The sequence below is a fragment of the Nelusetta ayraudi genome, unplaced genomic scaffold (genome assembly GCF_046127955.1).
Source record: "Nelusetta ayraudi isolate G7.1 ecotype Tasmania unplaced genomic scaffold, CSIRO-AGI_Nayr_v1 ptg000056l, whole genome shotgun sequence".
In the NCBI taxonomy this organism is placed as follows: Eukaryota; Metazoa; Chordata; class Actinopteri; order Tetraodontiformes; family Monacanthidae; genus Nelusetta; species Nelusetta ayraudi.
Window position 1 is genome coordinate 1,143,941 of NW_027466106.1, and position 24,809 is coordinate 1,168,749.

General features: G+C 46.8%; 1 protein-coding gene across 3 annotated transcripts in view; it reads left to right on the top strand.

Annotated features, from left to right (window-relative positions):
* The window catches only part of LOC142896651 (SH3 and PX domain-containing protein 2A-like), a 41,724-nt gene that overhangs the window by 3,308 nt on the left and 13,607 nt on the right, over positions 1–24,809 (top strand). For 2 of the 3 annotated variants that reach the window (XM_076038457.1, XM_076038458.1), the window contains exons 2-7: positions 715–795; positions 6,731–6,806; positions 7,712–7,788; positions 8,639–8,730; positions 14,401–14,432; positions 20,350–20,478. In XM_076038457.1, coding sequence (XP_075894572.1) covers positions 715–795; positions 6,731–6,806; positions 7,712–7,788; positions 8,639–8,730; positions 14,401–14,432; positions 20,350–20,478 — 487 coding nt within the window. Of the gene's footprint in view, positions 1–714; positions 796–6,730; positions 6,807–7,711; positions 7,789–8,638; positions 8,731–14,400; positions 14,433–15,226; positions 15,571–20,349; positions 20,479–24,809 lie in introns of those variants that run through there. The other variant, XM_076038459.1, reaches the window with a different exon arrangement.

Below are 24,809 nucleotides of genomic sequence, written 5' to 3' on the forward strand. Positions count from 1 at the left end.
TAAACATTAATATATTGCGTGCTTATTTTGGGATGTCCTCACACACCCTCGCTCTTGCCGTGCTTGTCGGTGTCTCTCGTGCAAGTCTGCATGTAATTAGCGAGCAGCGGGAGAACTTGCTCCGTCTCGCTGCACGCCTCCTCTATAATGGAGTGTGTGCGAGGAATAGGAATTGCTTTTTAAACTCCAAACTGGTGCGCTTGCAGATTGACGCCACATGTTTAAATGCTGCTTGCGTAAACACTGAGAGACGCGTTTAAAATTCATGAGATGCCAGCATCTCTCACGGCCCAAATAGACGTTTGTGCCCATCAGCGTCGTTTTTCTCGATTCGACCACACATGCTGTGAATAGAAGGTTGTTGCTGCCTTTTTAAGCACGTGTAAAAATAAAAGCAACATTATAAGAAGATATCTCTGGCTTTAAATATCACTTGAAGGACCTTTAGGAAGACAAATCAAGCAATGAACTGTCTTTTAATATGTTATACAGGAACTCTTTTGGCCCTCTGTAACCCCTGATAGCTTCCCAATGTGTGATGGAAACAAATGAACCTAATGAGTTTGTTTGACCTTTGGAGACCCCGTGTAGTCAAGTCAGGAGGAAATGCACGTGTCATTAGTGTGAGTCGGAGTGAAGTGGCGCCGTGGCATCTTTGACAAAGCCACTCTGTTCCTAATGGAGCCTCTTTTGTGTCTGTGCTTCTCCCACTAGGTGTACCTCATCAACGTCACGTACTCGGACTCCACTTCCCATGTCATCTACAGGAGATACAGCAAGTTCTTTGACCTGCAGGTACGCTGCGCTCAGCAATAATAACACATGGCAGCCTTTTAATTCCTGAGCAGTGACTTCGTTTTGGAATCAAAACCCCACAAAATGGAATCTGTCCTCTGAGACTGCTGCATGGCCGCCTTGTTTTGGTCCCCTTCCAAACATGTGGACGGTAAAATGAAGCAAATTGTGCGAGACTGCTCCACTGTACTCTGGGGGTGAAAAATAAAAGATCTGAAAATGGCTGTAAGGCAGGACCTTTGAGCTCTGTGAAGTCACTCTGATCCCGGTGTCACGTCTTTATGTTCAGCTGCTGGATGGCTCAATGAAAAGTCTCATTTTAAGGCTGCTGTGTGAAAACTGGAAAAAGCCCGAAGTGCAGCCCGCAGATCCAGATGATGTCAGTCAGTATTCCACATTCAGCACTGGACAAAATCACGGCTATTATTTTCCTACTTTTAAAGCAGAACGAGAATTGTCTGTCTCGGTATTCCCCAATTCTTGTTCAAATTTAAAACCAGTCTGAGTCTCAGTTTGTTTGTTCCAAAGCACTAAGTAAGCTGCAGCAGGGTGCAGCGCAGACGTCATCAGGTAATTTAGTCGTAAAAGATTGTCTCCGACTGCGGCTCTGCTGGGCGGCACTCCACTGTTCCGTCGCTCCGGTGGGCCGGCCGTGTCGAAGGCAGCAGAGGAAACCCTTTGTTCTGTGGTCCCTCGCTAATAGTCAGGAAAGCTCTGCCCGGCCGGCTCTGTTTGGTGGAAAACGAGCTTCTCCACTGTCTCTGTAAACATTGGTCTTGTCCGCAGATCCCAGCTGCCTGGGTGTGTTGCTCCGAACACCGTAATCCAGTACGGACAATAGTCTGCAGCTGTCCATACAGAACGGGTGGGATCCGCGCATCCAGACTGTCCCAAAAGAAAGAGTCAGGAAAGGTGAAATAATAGCGCGTCCTCAGTGCAGAGCAGGCAGGAGGAGATTCTTTATGACTTGGAATTCATCAATCAGCTGGAAAACGGGCCAAGAATTCCTCCTCTTCAGACAGGATGTCAGCGGATTCAAAAATATTTTGGATTGAACCATTTTTTTTATTTTTGTGCAATGGGAATTGAAGTAGGCTTGCTTCACTGCAGGGTGATGTAGTTAAGATTGTGCAAAGGAGCCATCCGAGAACGCATTAGAGAAAATTGCTGGGGTTTGAAGTAATGAAGAGGTTTGGAAGCGTGTTTAGACTCCGCTGTGAAGTTTAGATAACACAGCCATTTAATTGCCGCGTGTCTCCTGTGCATTTTTAATTACACTAACTAATGACAATCCACTCTGAAATGCCCGCGTTGAAACATTTGTGTCCTTTTCCCAGATGGAAAATGAACTTTTGTTTTTGCGTGTCAGCCCAACTCGCACCCCTGCGCGGATTACTGTCTTTGGAGCACAATGGTGCATTTTATCTTCAGCAGAGGCTGGTAATGAGAGGAGTGGGGTAAGAGGCGGGGGGATGGGAGGGAGTGGGGGTCGGAGTGGGGGGGGTCTAGTCTACATTCACTTCTGACACTTGAGAAATGTGACTGTGATCTCATCCGATCACCACCAAACTCAGAATCGGAGAACAAGAAATGCCTTTTTTCCACTGTTTATCGTTCATGCTGCCTCCAGCGTCAGTCGGCTTTGCTCTTTGTCCTTTTTCGGGTCGGGGATCGTTTTTCACGACCAGCAGTGCACTCACTGCTAACGTTTTAAAACTGCAGTGTGCTGAACGTCACTTAGAAGGGCTCGTCGAGGGAAGCCATTATCATAAATTATTACTATTCCTTTTCATCTAAATCCTTCTTATGCCTCCTCTCCTGCTGACCTCCAAGTGAAATGCACCTCAGAGTGCACTGTTTTCTTAAGGACGTGTTGTCTTGGTGCTGAATAGCGCTGCGTCGGAATTTTTCAGCCCGCCAAAACAGCCTGTTCCTGGTGTGAAAGGGAAATGTTTTTGACCTCACATGCTTGACGTTAGCAGAAATGGTCAGTGTTTCAAACAGTACGCCATCAAAGAGGTCGTTGACACCCCTTTCCCCCACCTCTCACCCCCTCACCCTCTCCACTCCACCTCCCAATCCCTTAAACTGCAAAGAGCTCGGGTCATAGTCCACAAGGGAATTGTGGGGAGTGTGAACGCTGGCTCGAAATTTCCCTTGAAATCCCTTAGTCATCATTATTTTTGGATTGAGGAGCTGGACCAGCGTCAACGCTGCCCTGGTCTGACTGCATTCTAATTGGTCTGCCCTACATACGAGGGATTGAAAATACTTTAAAAAAAAAAAAAAAAAGAAGAAGAAAATTCAGCAATATGAAAATATAAATCAGACTTGTCAGATGAAGAATATTTTCACAATTCTTGACATCACTGGAGGCGAATGATGTGTTTTTTGCAGCCTGAGTTTCCTCAACACTTTGCATTTACCTGGTAAAAAGCCAATGGAAAGCGTTTGGAAAAGCAAGACAAAACTTGGAAGCAGATTGATTGAACTGTCTGTCCTCCACATTTAAGTCTGATTTTTTTCCACGATTGGCACCTTGTCCAGGTCGCTTCAGCTTGAGGCTTCCAGTCGGTGTGATGGGCAGCGTTAGACATTCTGTATGTGTACGTGGTGAGCCGCAATGCACTGCAGCGTTCAACTAAACTCTGCACAAAGTCAGTTGGGTGATCTGCTTGCTGTCTGTTGGAGACTGGCAAGAAGGACGAGTGAAATTTTAGCATTGAAATATTGCAATTTCAGCAGGCTCAGGTCAAAGTCGATCATTTCAACATGGGTTTCGCAGAGATAAACATGGCAATTTGCTGCAGTATCATGGGACAAAACAGGAGCCGAAGTGTATCATTCCCTGCAATGATCAAAGTGAAGGTTGTGTATCATCAAGCATGGAGACAATTTTGGACTTCAAACAAATCTGAGCATCTTTGACTGGAATTGCAGTTCTGTCCTAATCTCTGACAAAGTTGTCAGGCAGATGCTGAAACACAACCCAGATGGGGTGGAGGGTGGGGAGGTTTATCAGATTGTTTTCCCACTCAGACATTCCACCAAACTCCCCCAGTCCGAGATTCAGCTCAGCAGTGTCTTTGTCAGCTCCATGGTTCAGTGTTTCCTCACTCAGCCCAACCCCTCCGTCCTGCAATTAAATGGGACTGCTTCAAATTATTATCATTACAGTGCACAGAAGCATATTTGGCTGCCTCCTCTCACAAATCACGTCCAAATGTTATAGATATGCGGGAAGATTGATTCTGTACTGCATTATTCATCACGGGATTTTTCTTTTTCATTCACAACGGTCAGCGACCTCTGCATGAAAGGCAATTACCTCATAGCACCTGTTGCTACATTTGTCTTTCACGCGTTCCTGGTGGAAAAGTCTTGCAGCACATTGACGTACTGCGATGCCCTGCACAGCATCTCGGTTCCCTCATAGAACCTGGGTCACTCAGATGCTAACTCTGAAATCTTGCCCATCCAACTTGAGAACCTCCGACAGAGAACGCTTTTCGTTTTTCAATTTTCTGTGGATCTTGCGACCAATCACCTTTTGTTTGTGGGTAAAGAGGCAGCACAATTGAAAGCATGACGCGACCATTCCCTTTTGAACATGATGGACGGAAGGTTGAACCATTCAGCTGCCATGTTTTACTTTCCCTTGGTAAACGCTCATCATGGGCTCTTTACCAGCTGGATACGTGATAAATCCAAACGATGTAGGAAACGTCCCACCTGGCGTGCCAGCTTTGGTCCCCAATGCCCTCAAATAAAGGGAAACGTATGACGCACTGTATTTTCCTTCGGTTCTCGTTGGCCCTGTGCAATGTAAACAGCGTGCACACCTGTCCTGGGTGGACCGAGGCTGGTCCCCCCAGGGGCGTGAGCTCATCGCTGCCTTTGGACGTGTCAGCCAAAGTGGTTCGTGGAGGTGTTGACTGAAGGCTCCCATATTATAGAGTGAGTGTGTGACTATATCCAGCTGCTGAGATGAATAACATGATGAGTGTGCAGCCCAGTGTGTCAGATAAACAGTGCGCTTGCCAATTCACCGTTAGACGGAGTGAGTTTTTTTTTTTTTTTTTGCAGGGAGGTGTGGGAGTGGGGGTGTGGGGGGGTTACAGTCTTTGCTGGGAAACTGTTTTATTGCAGCAGTATTCTAAAGGAAAAACCCTCTGGCGTGCCTGCGCGTATATTTAATGTTGCTTGATCTTCAGTTTTAGAAGAACAACACTGTGTGCTGCGCACAGCGAAGTGCAAGTGTGGTTAGCCTGGGCTGTCCTCAAAAGGCAGCCCTTTTTTTTGTTTGCGCCACCCCTTGACCCACAATACTGATGATCTTCAAAAGAGTCCACAACCACGCTAGCTCTCCGCATTTCAACGCGACCTGGCAGAAATTTGGGGGAATTTCGCAAAAGGCAGCGGATGACTTCAGAGTACACACAACCGCCGAGTAAGTAACCGGGGCGACTCTTGCAAACAGCAACCCAGACGGCCGGCGTCCAGTTTTACCCTTTATGACCGGTTCTGTTTGCATACCTGGTTGTTTTTGGCCCAGCCTTGACCAAGACGAGTCTCACTCCGCTGGGCCGAGTGCAGCTTCAGCACCCTCCTCCATCCACCACCCCACCCTTCCCTCCAAGCTTCGCTGTTTAACAAAGCACATCTGGAGGGCAGCGCTGACAAAGGCGGGGCTGCATCTGGGTTTCGGAGCCCCGGTTGCCCTTGTGTGCGTTAGTGAAGCTCCGGTGATTTATACTAAAAGGAAATTTGCCCGTGATACTCGACACACACTGCAAATTGCAAATTTGTAATGCATGTTTTGTCTTTTTTTTGCTCTCAGCACTCAACAAGATGTTCTAGAACATCATGTCAGTGCAACATGTGATTCACGTGCCAACAGGAGAGATGTGTGTACGCCTGTGTCTTCTTCATTTTGACCACCGCTGAAACATTTCTGTAGCCGCTGCACTCAGAGGGAAGCGGTCATTATCAAAGACTTGACACGGGTCTCTGCTCCCGACGGATTCTCAGTACATCACTGCACAGATCCACTGGATGGTCTGCACAGTCAAGTGTTGACTTCAAAGTGCTGATTATCTCCTTTCATTTCCCCCTTGAGCCTCTTAAGTGCAACTTGCATTTGATTTATGTCCCCCGGATAATTGTGGGTGATGTAACCTTGTCTGCTGCCCCAGCGATCAAAGTCAACCTGCTTCTTAGCTGCATGACTCAGTAGCTTTTTCAGACAATGTGCAATTACACCCCACATTGTGCTCTTGTACTGCAACAAGGAGCCCGATTGTTTCGAAGCAGCTTTGACAGCCTTCCTTTCTTTTCCTTTCGCAACCACACTTCCAACTTTTTCAAACGCTCCTGCTGTTCAGCTGTAGAAAGTCCAGAGATAATAATTAGACTTTTGTTTTGCATTTCTTTTTCAAGCTGGCCTAAAGGATACTGAAGATGTAGCGGTGTTGCATCATTCCTCATGAATAAACCTCAAAAGATCTGCCGGAAAAAACAGACAGACAAACAAACAAACAGTTAGCCCTTTGTTTACAGCTGTCTGTAGCAATGCAAGGTTTTTGCTTCCTCTTCATATTGATGCTTTGTTGAAGTGTCTTAAGCCTGGACGAAAACCTGGCAAGTTGGGTTGTTACGAACCTGAAAGAGTAAAAGTAATAAAAGTAGAGGAAGAGGTATCATTGCTCTTTGTGACGTCCATTTATTTTTTATTTTTTTTATTTTTTGGTTGTTTCAGTTTTTCAGACATCCATTCATTCTTAATGGCAAAGACGCAACAGATTTGACTAATTTCTTACTCAGTTTCTCAGCAGGCTAGAGATGCATATCAGAACAGTGGTCGCTTTGAATAACATTGCACCTTTTATTGCGTCCAACTAATGTTTTTTTCTCATGTTTTGCTTCTCCCATATAGATGCAAATTCTGGACAAGTTCCCGATTGAAGGAGGACAGAAGGACCCGAAAAAGAGGATCATCCCTTTTTTGCCAGGTGAACTGCAAAGACATTAATCACACGCTAATCTCACAGACCATGCACCGGATTTATTCAACAGTTCAAAAGTATCAAGTATCAACGTTTAAGAGCACTCTTAGAGACTCTACTGCATTTGCTACCACACTTTATGGTTTTATTAAGTGCCAGACTCCCTGAAGGCCAAATCAATTAGTTGTCTGCCCTGGCAGTGGGAGGGCTTTGGCTAATCTGATAAAGTCACTGTGGGCCGGAGCGGAGGAGAGCACTGAAGAGATCCTTTGTTCGACAAGCTGCGCTGCTGAAGCCTTGCGAGTGCTGTTTTTATCTCTGTCAGGCCAACATGGAGCGGAGTGCATTCCGTTACACACAGCAGACGAGCGTGCACATTTGCGCTGCCCGTGGAAACCCATACACCAGTATTAAAGCACTCTCATAGGGGCTACAAAGAAGAAAGCTAATGGAGTGCAATCATGGCTTCGAATGACTGATCCAATTCATTTAGACTGTTCGAATCGGCCTGTCTTGTTGACGACTGCAAGCGTTTATTCACTGAAAGACGACACACTAGCAGATAAACCTCTGGCAGTTGTCCTTCGCATTAATTATTAAAAATGAAATCAATCATCTACTTTCATCATTTCTTGAAACACTGAATAAATTAGAAACATTGAATAGAATGTGTTTTAGAGAAAATATTAAGTGTAAGAGAGGAACCTTTGATTTTTGCCATGACTAAAGTAATCTCACCTCAAAGCTACACAATAACATTTGTTGGATTCAGCAGTTTGGGGAGAAGAAATTTTCCACTCGGTTGGAGTCTTATCATGAAAAGTGTCCGAGCTGGAAGGAGGACTTTTATTGTTTTATTAATCATCTGATTCGCTTGTATAAATAATAAACGCGGTTGTGTTTCTCCACAGGTAAAGTGCTCTTTCGCAGAAGCCACATAAGGGATGTTGCCGTCAGACGGCTGAAGCACCTGGATAATTACTGCAAAGTAAGTCATGATGCTCCTCTGTAAATAGTCACATCTCCACGCTAGGGTGTTTTTTGTGTGATTTGAGTGTTTGAGAGGAACATTCTGACCGAGCCACATCTTTGTGTCAAACACTGAAAACCCACTGCAGTTTTTCTTCCTCCAAGGCAGGCCTCCCCATTTATCTCCCCCCCACCAGCAGCAACCGCAACAGGAAAGCAACTGTTCTATCTGCTCTGGTCATTTCCTGTCACCAATGTAAATAGGGAGTCGATAAAGGAAATGAGAGGAATGGGGGGGAAGGGGACGGGGGTAAACAGGGCTGAGCCTGCAAGTCCAAAAAGAATAAGAATGAATCAGCAGGTCTTGAATTGCGGCCGTGAGTGCCGACGGCTACCTGACCCTGTTATTTCCAGCGGGGCGGGAGGGTGGGGGCGAGTGTGGCTGGCTGCAAGTCTTTAGGAAGTAAAGGAGATTTGCTGCGGTGGCGAGAAGCCATAAGAGCAAAAACAAAAGAATTAAACTTTTCTGTCTGGGTTCTGGAAGTGTTTCTCAAAGGTCAGATGGGCTGATTAGGAATTTATACGCCGCTTTCTGCCCGTGTACTTCATCACCTCTGTGGGGTTTCCTTTGTTTTACGCCTCACTCTGGGCCCGGAGCTTTCTTCCTTCCCCACCGCGCCCACCGCGCCCACCGCACCTCCGCCTGCTCTTCTCCTCCGACTGACTGTACAATGACTCACGCTATGATCGGGCAGCTTGCCGCCTTTCAGACCTTAACTACAGGCCTTTATAAAAATGGAAACAACCTTTTAGGGGCGAGCGACTCAGCGACGAACAATAGCGCTCTCCTTCCGCTTTTCCCTCCGCAGGCTCTGCTGAAGCTGCCCTCCCACCTTTCCCAGAGTGAGGAGGTGCTCAAGTTCTTTGAGACCACGTTGGAAGATCTCAACCCTCCCACCGAGTGAGTAACCATCGCTGCGTGCTTAAGTAACCATAAGATATCTTGAATATCCTAATGACAGAGGCGAACCAAAAACCCCGGGAGGCTGCAACAGGGGCCTCTGCCTGCATGTGTGTGTGTTTGTGGTTGTGAGTGTGTGGGTCAGCAGCTGGGACGGATGCCTCAAGCCCTGCCCTCCCCGACCCACCCAGGGCCCGGCGGCTCTGCATGGGTCGCGGAGATGATTGATGAAGGCTGACTCTGAGGAGCACGGCGCTCCGCTTATTAATGAATGATCTCTGGGAGACGACACCTGATCCCAAAACGGACGGGTGAAGATCAGCCGTGTCACGAGAGCGCAGCCCCGCAGTTCAAGTCCCAGAGCAGATAAAACTCTCAGGCGAGTCATCTGTCACTCCAAGATTCAAAGTCAGCGTGGGAGAAATTACAGACCGTCTGCCAAATGATTTTGCCTTAAATTCTGTTCCGTCCTTCTGATTCATGCGCAGTGGAAAAGCATCTTTAAAAGCGTTTTTTTTTTTCCTCCCAACCAAGATCCAATTTTAAGCCCAAATGTTTTATTTCCCAGCACACACTGACTGCGGCTGAGAAATATCTGTGCTCCTAGCGGAGGGTTAGAGGTGGCCCACCACCTCTAACCCTCCGCTACCCATGCACACGTTAATCCCACTTCAAAGTGAAGTTCTCCTGCGATCTGGGAGACAAATGAGGGCAGCTTGAACCGAGACGTGGACTCTCTCTCTCGACTCTCCCCCCCCCCCCGTCCCCTCTCTTTCGAGGTCATGCCACCCAAGTGCTCCCAGCGCTAAGTCTTAGGATGCCGCCCCCCCCGCCGCCCTTTTGTTCCTTTTGTTTAAAGGCCACACGATGTTGTAGTGATGCCAGAGAAATTAACTCACGTCAGATAGAGGAAGGGAATTGGGTACATTTGTCTAAAAAAACAAACAAAAAACACATCAATTGTACCTCTGGAGAATAAGCCAATATTATATTGAAGATCATATTTTCTTGTAAAGTAGGGTGCAGGTATTTATGAGCCAGTCTGTGATCCAGCCCAGCTAATGATATTTATTTTAAGTCACCCAAGCACTTAACCTACATTCTTTAAAAAGTAGTTAAGATTAAATATAGCCAAGTCTGATAGCAGCGATCACGTTGTTAGTTGATATGGCCTAAGTGTATTTATTGGCGTTGTCACCCGTTATCAGTCCCCGGACACGCTACAGCCGTCTTGTCTGCGAAGTTCGCGTCTAATGCTGCCATCTAACGGCCAAAGCGGGTCACCGCTTCAAATGTAGTGGGGGAAAAAAAAAAAAAAAAAAAGAACCAGCAAGACGGGACGTCGCTTCATCGCAAGAGGGAGCTGCACCACCGTCTGGGATTGTGTGACGACAGACCGAGGTTGTGTGTTGTGCGCGGTCACAGTTGAAGACAACACGTTTCCCAGTGACGGTGTAGAAAAATGTACGTTTGAAGGATTTTTTTTGCATCTTTGCTCACTTCTGGATTTTGTCTTGAAACTTGGACTCAATTTTGAGGTGGTCGGTGAAGACTGATCAGCGTTATCAGTTATGAATTACCATTATTATTACGTATGGCCTCGGACTATTTAGAAGCTCTGTCCAGCCTCATCGCCTGGAGACCATCTTCAGCTCCGGGCCAAAACTTGCTCGAGGGCGATAGCTCCGTTTTCAATAATTCAATAGACATATTTTGTTGACATGCGGACGAGACTCCTCCCGTGTTTTTTCTTTCCTTGTTCTCAGACTTTACAGCTAGGCCTCCTCCACGTGATTCTCAATCCCATTGCAGCCAAAGTAAACAAATGAATCCAAGTTTGAGAACGTGAGCAAAAGTTCCACGCCACTGAGAGAGTGTCACCATCAGAAGTTTACATTGCTCCATACTGAGGCGTGATTGAAGATCAACACTGTTCTTGGTGTGCACATGACTCATGCATTAGGGGTGGACTGTTTGAGAATTTGCAGCAAAAAAAAAAATCAAAATCAAAATATTAAGGAAGAAGAACTAAGTTTAAAAAAGAAAAATCCGTTCTGCATGCAACGGCAGGACAGATTTATTTGAGAGCAACTCCACGCGCGGTGTATCGTGTCCACCGTGCTCACTGATGTACCAGATTAGCCCATACTGCTGCTGTAAAAAGTGGAATATTGTAATAGTAAAACCTTTGGTTATTGATTGCGAACCGCTCAACGCCCAGCGGACAGGAAGAGTGGTAAAATGTCGGTGAGTGAATTTGATGGAAAAGAAAAAGCAGAGATGTTTGATTTGAAAGGTCCGACGTCGCGTTTTTACCATCTTATCTTCTTGAGGTTCTATTCAAAACACGTGATGATGCTGTCGGTGCACATCTCCCTCCAGATGTGCATAGATTACAGTACAGCTGCGGTGAACTCTGTGGGCCTTCCGAAACACATGTGAGTTTTAAAAAGACGCCGCACAGCCGTACTTTGAACCGCTCCGAGTCGAAGGATCCAACACGAGAACGCGAGAAAACAATACAGAATGTGTTGAAATCGCTGCTTTTATGTTGCTGTGGAAAGTTTAAATATCCTGCGACTGCTGCAAGGAACTCGGTCAAATACTCTTCGCTAGAAATTTAAAAGACAGAAATCTGTTCTTCAAACAATCGGGTGCTCATCGGCTACACAAATCCTTTGTGGTTGTCACACTTGTGGAAAGCACTGCGCTGCTAACGCTCATGAATCTAAAAATGCTCCTTACACACAGTTTTGCTGTGTGAGGATGCAGCAAGAGGGCTTTGCGTGCTCTCACTCAGCCAACCTGGCTACCAAAACAAAAGGCCCAGTCATGACTCATGAATGCCTTGTTTTTGTCTCCTTCCAAACATGAGCGAGGCCCAACAAAGCAACAGTTTTTTAGCTGGAAGCCTAAAACTCAACATTTTTCTTTTTCTTTGCGAAAGGCTTTTAACAGACGGCCAAAAGCGCTGTTTTGGTGGCTAATGGCTAGTAGAGCTAGTGCTAGATAAACACGGTACCTTTAAAGATAATGCGCCTAATGACCAGACCTCTGCGGTATCAGAGTGACTTCTTGCCCGGTGACGCCGACCCGTTGACCCCTGGAGCAGGAGGTTAGCCCTGAACAGGAGGTTAGCTCCAGTTCAGGCGGCGTTAGCGCCTGTGCAATGTTTACATGCAGCGGTGGGGCCAGACGGGTCCCTCCTCCGGGCCCGACTGTAGCGCCGATGTCTCACACATTCCTTCTCTAACAGGCCCACCTTCAAAGAGCAGGCTGCAAACAGATGGTTACTCTCAGCTTGAGCTTCGGACGGACTCACGCAGGCTTGGCGCTTTATTAACACACAGGGCCCATACAGATGTGTACAGTCAATACGCGGCCGTATGCTGGCGCACACACACACATATGTTGAAACTGAAACCTTCAGAACTCTATATTCCTACATCCGTAAGCCAGGCGCTAAACCAGCGGTGGGCAAACTACGGCCCAGGGGCCATTTGCGGGCCCGTTAAGCTTTTTAATCCGGAACCTCCGAACTTGAAGAAATTATATTAATAGTAAGTAAGTCATAAAATAGCTGTATTTGCATTTCGATAAAGAGCTAAATACCTTCAAAGACACCGATTTTGTTCATTTTCAATGGATATTAAAGCACATGTTTTCTACAAATCCCATGAAAAATCCATCCATCTGCTGCTGCTCCGGCCTCTCTGTCACATTTTAGAACCCACTGTACCCCCCCCCCCCCCGTTGAAAGGTTTGCCCACCTCTGTGCTGAACGTAAAAGGCCGTAGTGTTTGAAAGTGTCGAGACCCGTTTCTCCACTAATGAATGGAGGGAAGCGCACAGAGCCAGCGGTTGTGTGCTCAGTCTCCTCCTGGGAAGAATATTATCCCCGCGCTGTGCTCAGGGTCACGTGCTAGCGGGGCAGGTCACGCATCCACTCTATCGCCATCGCTTCTCCCCCAGCCCTCTACAGTATCCTTCCCTGCGCAGTTTCATCTCCACCCTTCCACATTTCTCCGAAAAATTGACCCGAGAGGCTTAAAAAAAAAAAGAAAACTTTTGAGACGTATCGCATGTTTTAGTTTTACTCGTGCGCTGCCTTGATTTGAACGACATGTGTGGCCATCAGCATAAACAAGTGCAGTAAACAATACAGCAATTTATGGGAGAGGTTGTGCAACACTGTTGACAGTAATCCTGCCAGCTGACAATTATTTGCACCTTCTCTCTCTCTGTGTTGCTTTCATTTTAAAGCCTCTCAAAAGTTGTTTCCAGTCACAGTCTTGTGCATCATCCTGTCGAGCCATTTCGCATTCCGCTGTGTTTAAACTGACTTGGCGGATTCTTGGTCTTTTGAAATTCTGAAATTCATTTTCGCAGGCTTCAAATTCCTTTAGGTTCCAACATAAACTTTAGCCAAAATGTCACATTCCATCTGCGTAGTTTATTCAAATTGAAACTTCCTGTTTAATTTAATGAATGAGATTTGGGGTGTGATATGTATGAAGAAAAAAAAAAATCTGTTTTTGTTTATGCATCTGGAAACAGAGAGGTTTTCCAGACAAAAGGACACCTCAAGGGACACAGGAATGCGAAAAAAATATATTTTTGTCCAACCAGAACTTTTTTTTTTATGGCAGTTTTCACAGTAGCGTGCAAACAAAACCTTATCATTGTTATTATCCCGAGTGTGTTACAGCCCTTTTTTTTATTTAAATCCCAAATGAAATGCCGACCAAAAAAACAAAACAAAACAGCGAAGCAGTCGTGCTTAATAAATTCAACGCAGTGGGATGACGAGGGAGGCCTTGAGGTTGTCAACAAATGGTTGACGAGGTTTTAATGGGGCGGACTCACGTCCATAACTGGTCAAAGCTCCAGTCCAGCTGCTGGCCTCTGCAAGAACCAGGTGTGTGTGTGTGTGTGTGTGTGTGTGTGTGTGTGTGTGTGTGTGTGTGTGTGTGTGTGTGTGTGTGTGTGTCTGCTATCTGCATGTGCGTGTGTCAGCGAACATATACAGTACAGCAAGCTGTAAGCAATGCATATGTTGTTTGTTTAATGGTGTGTTCTCTGTTTAAAGCACGTCTTTATATAATGTATATAATGTCACATTTCAGCCTTAAGGAAGCGCTGCTGTTTATGCCGTAATAATGTCTTTCTAACTTGAATAATTAGCACTCGAAACAATTTGGAGCGCACACAGATATGATTTCACTGTTATCGGAACTGTGTATAATTCCTCGTCTCATTTTGGGATGGAAACCGTTTTCACTTCCAAACCTCACAAAATAATTTCAGCCTCTCCAGAAACCTAAGCTGCAATAATAAGAAGCAACTTCAGCGTCTCTGGAAATGGACAAAGCGCACCGTGTGTCTGTGTTGTATTAATCCTGAATACCTGCTGAGCTGTTTTGGTTTTTGCCCCTGACACAGAAACTCGTTTGTCGCGTCACACCGCCGCCCCCCCTCTCCCGGTTAAGTCCTGGGTCATGTTCTGTGTGCATTCTCACCGAGGGCTTGGCTCTGCTGCTCGTGTGCCAGCTGCGCGTGTCTGGCCTTAAACTCCGCTGCCTGCACTGATCATGTCGTATTTATACTCTCGACTTGTCCTGCACTTCCACTCCGACTGACCATGTTTCTCTGCTTTCGCTTCTCTTGCAGAGACTGCGGAGGCTCTGGCAAACGTAAATCAGGTGAGGAAGTTTTTCTGACGGCTCTGCATTGTGCCTGATCACCTTTAAACGGCAACTTTGAGCGCTCCCCCCCCCCCCCGTTGTTCTCTGAATGTACTCCCACTGGGCTCGAGAGGTTCTCCTCGCTGATTTTTACGCATTATCATCTGTTTGTGGTCTTGGACGGGACGGCTGCAACATGTGAGACTGGTTACTGTGTGGTTTCAGGGGTGGCTGTTTTGGAAAGCTGATGGGTTTGGCTGAAGTCGGAGCGAGTTTTTTTGATTAATGATGAGCTCTGTTACGTTGCAAGCGCAACTCTAGAGTAACCCCTTTTCGACTTTGGTCACGTATGAGGCTAAAACTGGAAACGAATAAATAAAAAAAGCAAATATACTTGTCAAATTTTTATGACAGGCTCCCAAAAATGCTGAACATTTGTTTGGTTTCCAGCTAGATATATATGTATGTATATATCTATCTATATATATATGTATATATATATATATATATATATATATATATATATATATATATATATATATATATATATATATATATATATGTATATATATATACATATATATATATATATATATATATATATATATATATATATATATATATATATATGTATATATATATATATACACATATATATATATATATATATGTATATATATATACATATATATATATATATATATATATATATATATATATATGTATATATATAGATATACATTATATATATATTAAAAAAAAACATATATGATGAATAAAATCGATTGTTGAATAGCCACACTAAGGTTTTGCTGGGAGAGAGAAAAGCTGTTTGCTGCTTTCATAACCCTTCAGAAGAAAAGCAAATGAAACACTTGTTGCTCCGCTGACCCATCTGACTGGGAAAATATGAGTGTAGGAGGCAGGAGGTATGATCTGGCTTTAATGCGAACAGCTGCCCATGAGGAAGCGGCGGGCATGTCTGGGAATACCCGCTTGCGTTACCAGTTTACTCGTTAGCCCAATTTAACACCCCGACGTTCCGAGATCTGTGGGCGATGAGTGTCTGTGAATTACCTCAAACTGAATTTTCCCCAGTCCGTCCGCCGCAAGAAGAAGAAGGAGAAGTCGCAGCCACGATAACGGCCACCAAAACGTACGTACTTATGTAAGATAGGACTCCAGCCTCAAGGGCAAAGCAGAAAAGTGAAACTGTTGAGGTTTAATCTGTGCAGGATGCTGAGATGTTTTCCACTTATATCTCCTTCAGCTGCCAGGGAAGCTCTGCAACATCCAATAAGGCGCTGTTGCTTCAGCTGTTCCAACTCTTTAATCTGTTATCGCACATGTACGTGCGTGTAATGACACATCCGAACGCACGTAGCACACCATTGAAAGCACGCGACGCACCGGACCGTGGCACTGCTCCCGGCCTCAGCACTTCCACTCGGATCCTCTTCCATCGTCTTAGTGGTTGATGCAGATGAAAGATTGATGCCTCCCATTTGAAGCTGGATTAAACCCATTGAGGCTGCGGTGATTTTTTTTTTTTTTTTTGACATTTCTTTGGTGTGTTGTTGCTGCAGCTTACAGTTCCCATAATTACATGTTGCGGGCGTCCCAGGAGGGCCAACCGAACCCCGCCGTCCTGCATGGGTAGAACGTTAGCGCCTCGCCGCAGAGCTGTCCGCGGTCGGAGGCTCGTAGAGGAATTCTGTTGACCTTCCACGCTCGCAGTAATTTGCTCATCGATGGTCACGTTTCTACATGGTCGCTGTTGCTCTTTGTGGAATTGGTCTCGTGCTTTCATTGCCCACATTGACGCATGGCTCTCCGAGTTCTATAGGGAACAACAAAACGGTTGATTCAAAAAGGAATTGCGGCTGGAATTTGATCACAAAGAGTCTTGTTAGTATCTCTTCTGTTGCGATCTCCATGGAGACCTGCAGTAAATGCTTGTAAGTCTACCCACTATCTATCACTGATGAGGCACACGACACAGTTGCAATGAAACACCGAGGACACTCAGGGTATGATATTTATTGGGATATGTAAAGCAAAGATGCAAATGTAAAGACTTGAAAATGGGTGAACTCGTCAGTTATTAACATTGCGATACCTGCAGAATGAATTTTTCCTCATACACTTTTCTGTCTCTTTGACGTTGAGAAACTTTTCCTCGTGTTAGACTTAAAACTTGCTCAAGGGTCCAATTTGTCATGAACTCTGTCACTTGCTCCCGTCTTGCACCATCCACAGGGTTTGACACCACGACCAGAGCTGTGCAAGTGATGACTGGAAGCCATCTGCTAATGGCACGATTAGCTCCCTGCTATTCGCTTTATTGGAGCAGGAAAATCCCTTGGCTTTTTGCTTGTATTGCTATAAAACCATTGTACGTTTGAAGTGTTTGCAGTGTTTGAAGTTCACTGATGATGATTTGCTTGCCATCATAGATAGCAGCCCGTTGTTGTCGTTCTCAGCCCTCGTCGGTCTCTTGAGTTCTGACGTAGCAGCTAACTGGACGACCACGCTAGAAGTCTGTCAGCTCTAAAAATGTATTTGATTGATTTCCACAAATCCAGTTGCTCACTTTGTCAGCAGTCAAGACACTAGATTATCTTCCAAATATGTTCAACGACTCTTTTAACTATTTAGGTCAAACTCCCTCACTCTTGTCCTGCAAGTTGGAGTTTGGATCGCCTTTTTTTTTTTTTTTTTTTTTTTTTGAAAACCTTCCAAAAGAAGGAGCGAGATGACTCGTGGACAGTTTGAGGCTTGAGTGGGAGAGGAAGAGAAGCTGGAGAATGCTCGGGGCGGCGTGGTGCATGTGAAAAGCAGCTGGAGTGGAGAGGAGGAGGTTTACGTGGCAAGTGGAAACCATTTCAGTGTTGCGCGCAGACTGAGGGAGTGTGTTTATGTGTGTAGACTCGCTGTCTTTATTTGAGCTGCGGGTCTCTGGAGGGTGTGTTGCATGCGTGCGTGCGTGCGTTCGCCCTGGGCGGCGTCTATGCGGGGCGTGTGCGCATGCATATGGCCGCAAAGCGTCCATGAGAGTGTGCATGTGAGAAAAAAGAGGGGTGTTGATCCGGGCTGGATGGCGGGCGGGACGATCGCCGTGCGTGTTTTGCAGAAGATTTTCAAACGTCGTCGGAAATAATTACGGCTGCAATTGCTCTCGAGAACAGAACAGCCAGAGCCGTTTGCTGAGTAGCCCACTGCACACTCACAACATGCTCACAATAGCAGATATTTTGCGGTTGGACCAGGTTTTAGCAGCATTTCTTGCTTCATCATTTCAGATGATGTTTCGAGGTCGGACAGTTGTGGGAAATCTTCACCCGTCATCGAGCTGTTTCGTATTGCGATTGTTTCGCGAGTGCGTTTTGTTTTTGAGATGCGCCCGCCGCCATAACCGCCGGTGAGACGTCGCTCTTGACAGCCGAGGCCTGATTTACAGTCCAGTCGGAGCATTTTCCTCCCACCGCCTGCAGACTCTGGGGGCAAAACAACGTCACAGACACATGACAGATGGTGGCAGCGGCCTATTAAGCAATTTTTCCAGCGTTCAAAAAACAATGCCAGAAATAGGACAGAAACAAAGCCACAAACAATAAAGGCTTGAAAGCATCTCCAACAAACAGCAGATAAAATGAGGATGATGTAGACATCAACACTTTTTTTTTTTTTTTTTTTTTTTGGATGCCGTTTTGTTCCAAGACGATTTTGTTTTCTAGGGGGAGAAATTTCTCCTCTGTTTGTTTGTGGTCTGCCCGGCCTCCCCCGGGGGGGGGCCACATACTTATTCAGTGACATGAGTGCATCTGTGCTACATCGAACAGCAGTCCAGTGTCCTCTTTATAATCCAACTGCACATCTGCTGTTGATGAGCCAAACAAAGGCTCCGCACTTTGCCAAATTTTCGTCCTTCAAACCCCCGTGAATTCGCTCCACTCGAGTCGCCCCAGCGATCAGAACGTGACAGTGGGAATCGGAAGGCGATGCCAACTGGGCCGTCAAACAAAAGCGCTCAATCCTGAGGGGTCACGGGTCACGATTCCCAGATGGACGTGCACACAGTCGAGCTAATTCTCCTGGTGCGATGAGTTTTCTTTTTTTTGTGTGTGTTTTTTTTCCCAACAGTCGTCTTCCTTGGATGGAGCCGGTGATGGCTGAGTGGGGATTGAAGATAGGCCTGAAGGGAGCTGGGAAGTGTTGGCGTGGAAGCAGGAAGCACATGTATAAATCTAAGTTAAGAGAGTTATAAAGAGAGCAGCTAATGCGGCTGTCAGAAGGAAGCCAAGAAGAAATAACCTCATTTTCAACTCTTCATTAACCAGTTTTTTGATAGTATACAACTATAGAGTAAAACGTGTAAGAATATTTAATTTCGGAAAACAAATTAAGAGTGAATTTTGCTTCTTTTTTTCTGTTTAAATGCAACATTTCTTCAGTTTTCCAACAATATTTTTGTTCCTTGCCTTGCCAATGACCCCCCCGCCCTCCAAAAAGGCCCATATTTTGCTTGCTTTGCTTTTCACTGTGTCGTAGAAGGGTTAAGTTGGGGCAACTGGACTTGTTCTTGCGATCTTAAAGACTTCAGGGAAGGCTGTAAACAGAGGGCTTAAATAATCTGATTTCTGAGCAAACCGAGAGCTTTTTGCATTATTTATTGTGTGATTAACTGTACTGAGGTGATTCTGCATTAATTGAGAACTAAACCCATCGATGCAACGTGGAACTGAGCGTTGTAATCTCAGGGTCAGGTTCTGCAGTCGTCCATTTGCTCAGACAGAAACAGGAGCGTCGGCGACAACACGCAGCAACTCTGTCTTCTGTCGCAGGTGAGGAGGCAGTCGTCCAAGTTTGTTAGGAGCTTTTAGGTCGGTGCCTGTCACACGTTCGCTAATGTGCGAACAAAACGTCAGCTGGAGTCGTGCCTGGATTCCAGCTGTTAGATGAGCTTCATTCCCTCCGCTATGTTTTCTTTAACGATAGCTAATGCAGTGTTGTTTTTTTCAGAGGAGGGCGGATCTATTGCTCGCCATGTGTTTTTAATATGTGTCCCCCCCAAATCAAACAATTTGTCTCGGTCTTAAAATACATTTGAAAGAGGCCGCGTTGTAGCTCAGGTAAGGTAGCAAAGTGGTTCGAGGCCGCCGAGATTCCGACTGGAAAACTGAGTCACCGCTCGGGTTTACACGGTTAACTCGCTAGAAGTGAGTTACGGAAAGCTGGACTCCGATTGGCTGGGCTGCACGCTGTAGTCAGCGCTCTAGTGTTTCATGCAGACAGAGGGCCATCCCTCCGAGCTGCAGCTCCAGCCCCTTCATCTGGTTCTATTTAAGGCCTTTAGCGCAGCCCCTTATGATTGGCGTACACAGCCCCGGCTCCAGCCCCGACTGGGGGAGAAGGAGGCTTTTTAGCAGATGGTTTATTTTCCAGGGGAAACCATTTCTTTCTCTCGCTCTGCTGTCCTGTCCTCAGCTGGCTTCAGCTCACTCTCCTATCATTGCTACTACTACTACTCCCTCTCATTGCTTCTTCTCTTTCTCTCTCCTGTTGTGCACCTCTATCTCGAGCCACCTACGGCCCTTTTTTTTCCTTATTTTTTCCCTTCGAACGACGAGGATGAGACGCCTCCGGGAGCACAGAGTGGAATGTTTCTTTGCCCCCGATTGTTTAACCCTTTGAACGGAAGTATTTTCCCCACTTGGACTCCTTTCTCGCTCCGTCTCCGCCGCCCCTGTCGTCGGGCTGGATGCAGCTCTATGGCCAGACTCTCGGGACGATGCCCTCAGCCTCAGTGTGAATACCGCGATTGGCTGAGCTCTGCAGACAAAGTGGCCCATGGCGCAGCGCGCGCCCAGCAGCCGTCCCCGCGGGCCCATGGCCGGCAGCTGGCTGACGGCGTGTTTTTTCCCCTCGACCCCAGGTCTGGACGCCTCGGACCCCATGCTCCTGGAGCAGTACGTGGTGGTGGCCAGCTACGAGAAGCAGGAGCCCGCCGAGATCAGCCTCCAGGCGGGCGAGGTGGTCGACGTCATTGAGAAGAGCGAGAGCGGTGAGTAATCAAAACAAACGTCGCGAGTGGCGTGCAACGCTGCGCCCGTGTCGTCCGACACTTACCTACCCCCCCACACGACTCCCCCAAGCCTGCAGTTCATCAAGCGCGCTGCCCCCTACTCCTAAACTCAGCCCCCTTCACCTCCTTTTGTCCGGCGTCTCGCTAGCTGTTACTTAGCCCCATCTGGAGGTTTGCCGTGGCCTGCAAGTCAGCCCTGCTTTTCTTTTTCTCTCCCCCCCCCCCCCCCCCCGCCCCCTTCTCCCCAGTGTTGGTTTAGGCTCGGGGCCAGAATGTTGCCTCTAGCAAGAGGAATGTCTTCCAGACTCATATTAATTATTCCACCTCACTTTAATGGAAAGCCAGCAAGACATGCCGGATTTTACAAATGCCAGCTGCAGAGAGGTCTTAGTCAGCTGTTTGGTCCTTCTGGGAGGAGCCCGGCAAACAATGCAAAGAAAGATCTCTGTGATACAGTTTGCAAGATTGAAATAATCTGTTTGATGGATTGGATCTAAATGCCCCCCAAAAGTGTCAAATATCAACAGTTTAAACACTGTCCATGTTTTCTGTCAAGTGAGGGAAAGGGTGACCGGGATAAGGGGTTTGATGTTTGCCTTTAACAGTGTGACTGGGGCAGTAAAAACAGCCACGGGGCCCGTGTGGGTTCCTCCAAGCCTCAGCTTTGGCGAGGAGCTTGGAGGAAGCTGCGACCAGGGACTTGGGTTTCACGACGGGCGTGAGTTGAAATGCCGCAGTGCCACACTGGCCTCGGGGAAGAGGGGTCCACGGCGTCGGCTCGCTTTGAAGTGCAACACGTCCTGCCTCCCCAGTTCACGGATTTGTTTTCACTCCCCCGCCTCGGTAGGAATTCAATCAGTGGGGGAGCAGCAGCCCGGGCGGAAAACTCCGCCAGCACCAAAGTCCAGTTTTCATCCAGGGCCTCGTGTCGGAGCTTCCGCCCGTGACCTCGTCGTCGTGCTCCCGTGATTTTTTTAAATGGAGGCTCTTTATCCGCCTCCCGCCTCCAGCCCGCGACTGTGTAAAGTTACACGGGCTGATTTGCGCGTCAATGATCCGTGCGCGGCGTGAAATCTGCGCACCGCCGCAGTTTCCTCGCAGATTTACGATTTCCAGACTTCCGTTTTCCTCCTTTGCGTGTTGTCATTGCCTTGTCCCGTGCAGTGGCTGCGTTCTGTTGCTGCTCGCGCTTCCCGTCGATTCGTTTATGTGTTCGCCGCGGACGGATTTGTTAGCAAAACAGAACAGCAGACTCATAAAACGCAAACCCCCAAAAAACACATCCTCGGAGCGTTTGACAGTTTTATTACAAACCGTCAAGACGCTTCAGCAGGAATCGGAAGCGCGACGTTGCTTCCCAAAAGTCCTCCATCTGGTCACGGGGACGGCGTCCAGCGGCACAGCGAGCCTTTAATGGAAAAACTCAACACCTCCCGCTTTGAACGCCGGGGGTGAACGTGGTGGTGCGGTTGGATTGATGACATCACCTCATAATCCCACGCCAGGAGTAACAAGACCAAGTGAGACCACTGAAGTTTTCAGAGCTCATTTGTCCAAACATCCATCTCCTCGCAGTGAGAACCCTTTCATGGTGCCTGACAGGCTGGTCTGCACATCGTCTGGCTGACTTTTTTTTTTTTTTTTTTAATGGTTAGAAACACTTAAAGGTGTCTTTTTTAGGATGTTTGAGGGTTTTTTTTTTTTTTGCAAAGGAGTGCGAGATGAGGGCCAGCAGATGGAGGAGTGGACCACTGCTAAAATATTGTCCCTCTGCAAGATTCCTGCAGACGGCCTCCGTGACTCTGTTCCCAGTGCAGTTATCAACTTTTCCTTACCTTGGATTAGATAATATATGTCTTTGACAGGGCCAGCGAATGTAGGTCAGGCCTACAGTATGAGCGAGTTCAGCTTTCTCGTTTTTTTCCAGCCAGCAGTCGTCCCCGAGCCAGGCCGGTTTATTGCATCGCGCTGACCAGCTGGCTGAAGCAGCTTGTGTAACGGCGATTGTTTAGTGTTTCCTATTGACACCTGGTTTTGAGTGTACGACATTTTTTGTGAAAGTGAGTATCGCAGGAGCGCGGAATTTCTTCGTCAGTGACGTCCTCCTGCTAAAAAAGCTGGTGGAGGAGCGCAGAGCTCGGCGGAGTTGGAAGTCAAATCTACAGTTTGTTTTATAATTATTTTTTTTTTTCAATCCCGTCCTCGCGCAGCTGTTTTCTGAGTGCGAGTCTCTCCTGCTGAGCCAGCAGCGCAGTTTTCGGGGAGAAACTCGGGAGCGAGAAAGCGGAAAAAGACGTTCCCTGCCAGAGTCAGTGGTTCCGAGCGCCCGCTTCATTATAACGGGGGCCTAATGGATCCTCCAGCGTGCCTCCTCGAATTTTTACACTAAGTTGGAAACATCTTACGCAAACTTAGGCAAGCGGCCACGTGGGTCACGTCGGACGTTTTTTTTTTTTTTTTTGTGCATCCCCTCTGGTTTAAGCTTGGCTCTGAAGTGAGGAAGGGAGAAGGAGGGAACCGTTTTCGCCCCCTGGAAGCGTTGGACGCATTGTGACTGCTTCTTCTTGCTCCGGGCATCTCCTGCTCTTTTCTATGGGCAACACGTCCAGTTCCGCCGAGCCGTCAGGGGTTTCACTTCACAGTTCTGCGAGCGAACTCCAGGAATGCCTCCCTGTCTGTTTGGAAGAGGCCCACTCTCATCTGTCAGTCAGGACTGCTGTGGCACCACCCAGATTAGCCAGGCCGGGTGGGCTTAGAGAGGGTTGAGGAAGAGCTTAAAGCGTGACTTTAGACACTAATCTGGACTCTTTAAATTTGCGCCCTCCCCCATTTTTCTTTTGGTTTGACAAATTTGAATGGTAGTGAAGTTGAGCGGTGGAGGAGAAAGCCAGAGTTCCCGTTCAGCCGGCCGAGACAACCCCAGTTTCACCCTGGCACGTTAAGCAGTCCAGGCCCTCAGCATCGTGTGATGAATGTGTGAAATGTTTTCTTTACCTTCACATGAAAGAAAATGTCCTAATGTGATAAAGTCACTTGGTTTCTTGGCTGGAAATGAGGTCATCTAAAGGCTCTTGAGGCTCAGTGCTGCGTGCCTTTTGCTTCAAGACACTGATTCTTTCTGGATCTTTTGAAGATTTTGTGATCCCCCCCCCCCTTATTCAATTGAACTTTGATTTTGAAATTTGTTTAAAGTTCGAAAGAGTTTTTTTTTTTTTGCCTAAATCCTGACGGAAATATCCAAATCTAATAATTGTGCTGTGAAAACTCCATAATATCCAATTTCAATTTGACTGTGTGACCAGAAGAACAACTAATTGAGTGAGGGAGTGTTTTCCCTCAGGATGGTGGTATGACACGACAGAGTCCCCCATTTATTTTTCTGATGGTTGATTTTTGTCCAACAAACGTAATGTAGAAAAAAAAAAAAAAAAAAGCACAATCAGCGCAATCTCAAGGCAATAAACTTTGTTTTCAAGTTTTCAACCCACACGGCTGCCGAGAAGTGTTATTGTACTGGTATGTTTGGGCTACAGCAGAATGCACCATCTGCTGTCATCAGTGGTTTCTGCCGCACTTCGGTGGCCATTCTAGTTTTTCTGTCCTTAAAAAAAAAAAAAAAACATCGTAGGCTAAACCATAGGGATTTTTTGCGCCGCTAATATGCAAACTCTCAAGTTGGTATGTGCAGCTTCAGCAAGTCCGCGCTTCCCCGTACGAAATAAAATAAACCCCATAATTCTTGTCAGTGGCCCGCCAACGACATGATGCGGAAACCTTGCCAAGTATAAAGTGTCCGCAAGCGGAGGTTCGCAGCGGCAGATGGAAGACACATTATCCACTGATGGTAATCCCCAGCCTTCGTATTTGTTTCAGCTCACCGCCGGATCCACTAATAACTGATCTCAAAACATTCAATCCAAAACATTTTCTTTTTAATCCCCAAAAACTGGGGAAACTCCAAACTGAACCAAAGAGATTTGAAATGAAAACAGCGCGACGCGAGCCGAGAGGAGTCGAAGCGCGGCGGGAATCAAAGTGTTGTTAAAGTGAGTGGGCGGAGCCGACGAAATGCGACTGTGGAGTGTTTTTTAGAAGGTCGGGCTTTCACGCTCTCAAGGAACGGTGTGTGTGGAGCACAGAGGAGCACAGAAGCGGCAGGTCGGCGGCCATGAGGAGATCCATTCAGGGGCTGGAGGGAATGTCAACATCAGCGCGCGCATGCACGCACGCACGCACACACACACACACACACACACACACACACACACACACACACACACACAGAGAGGCACGCGGGACGTAACTGAAAC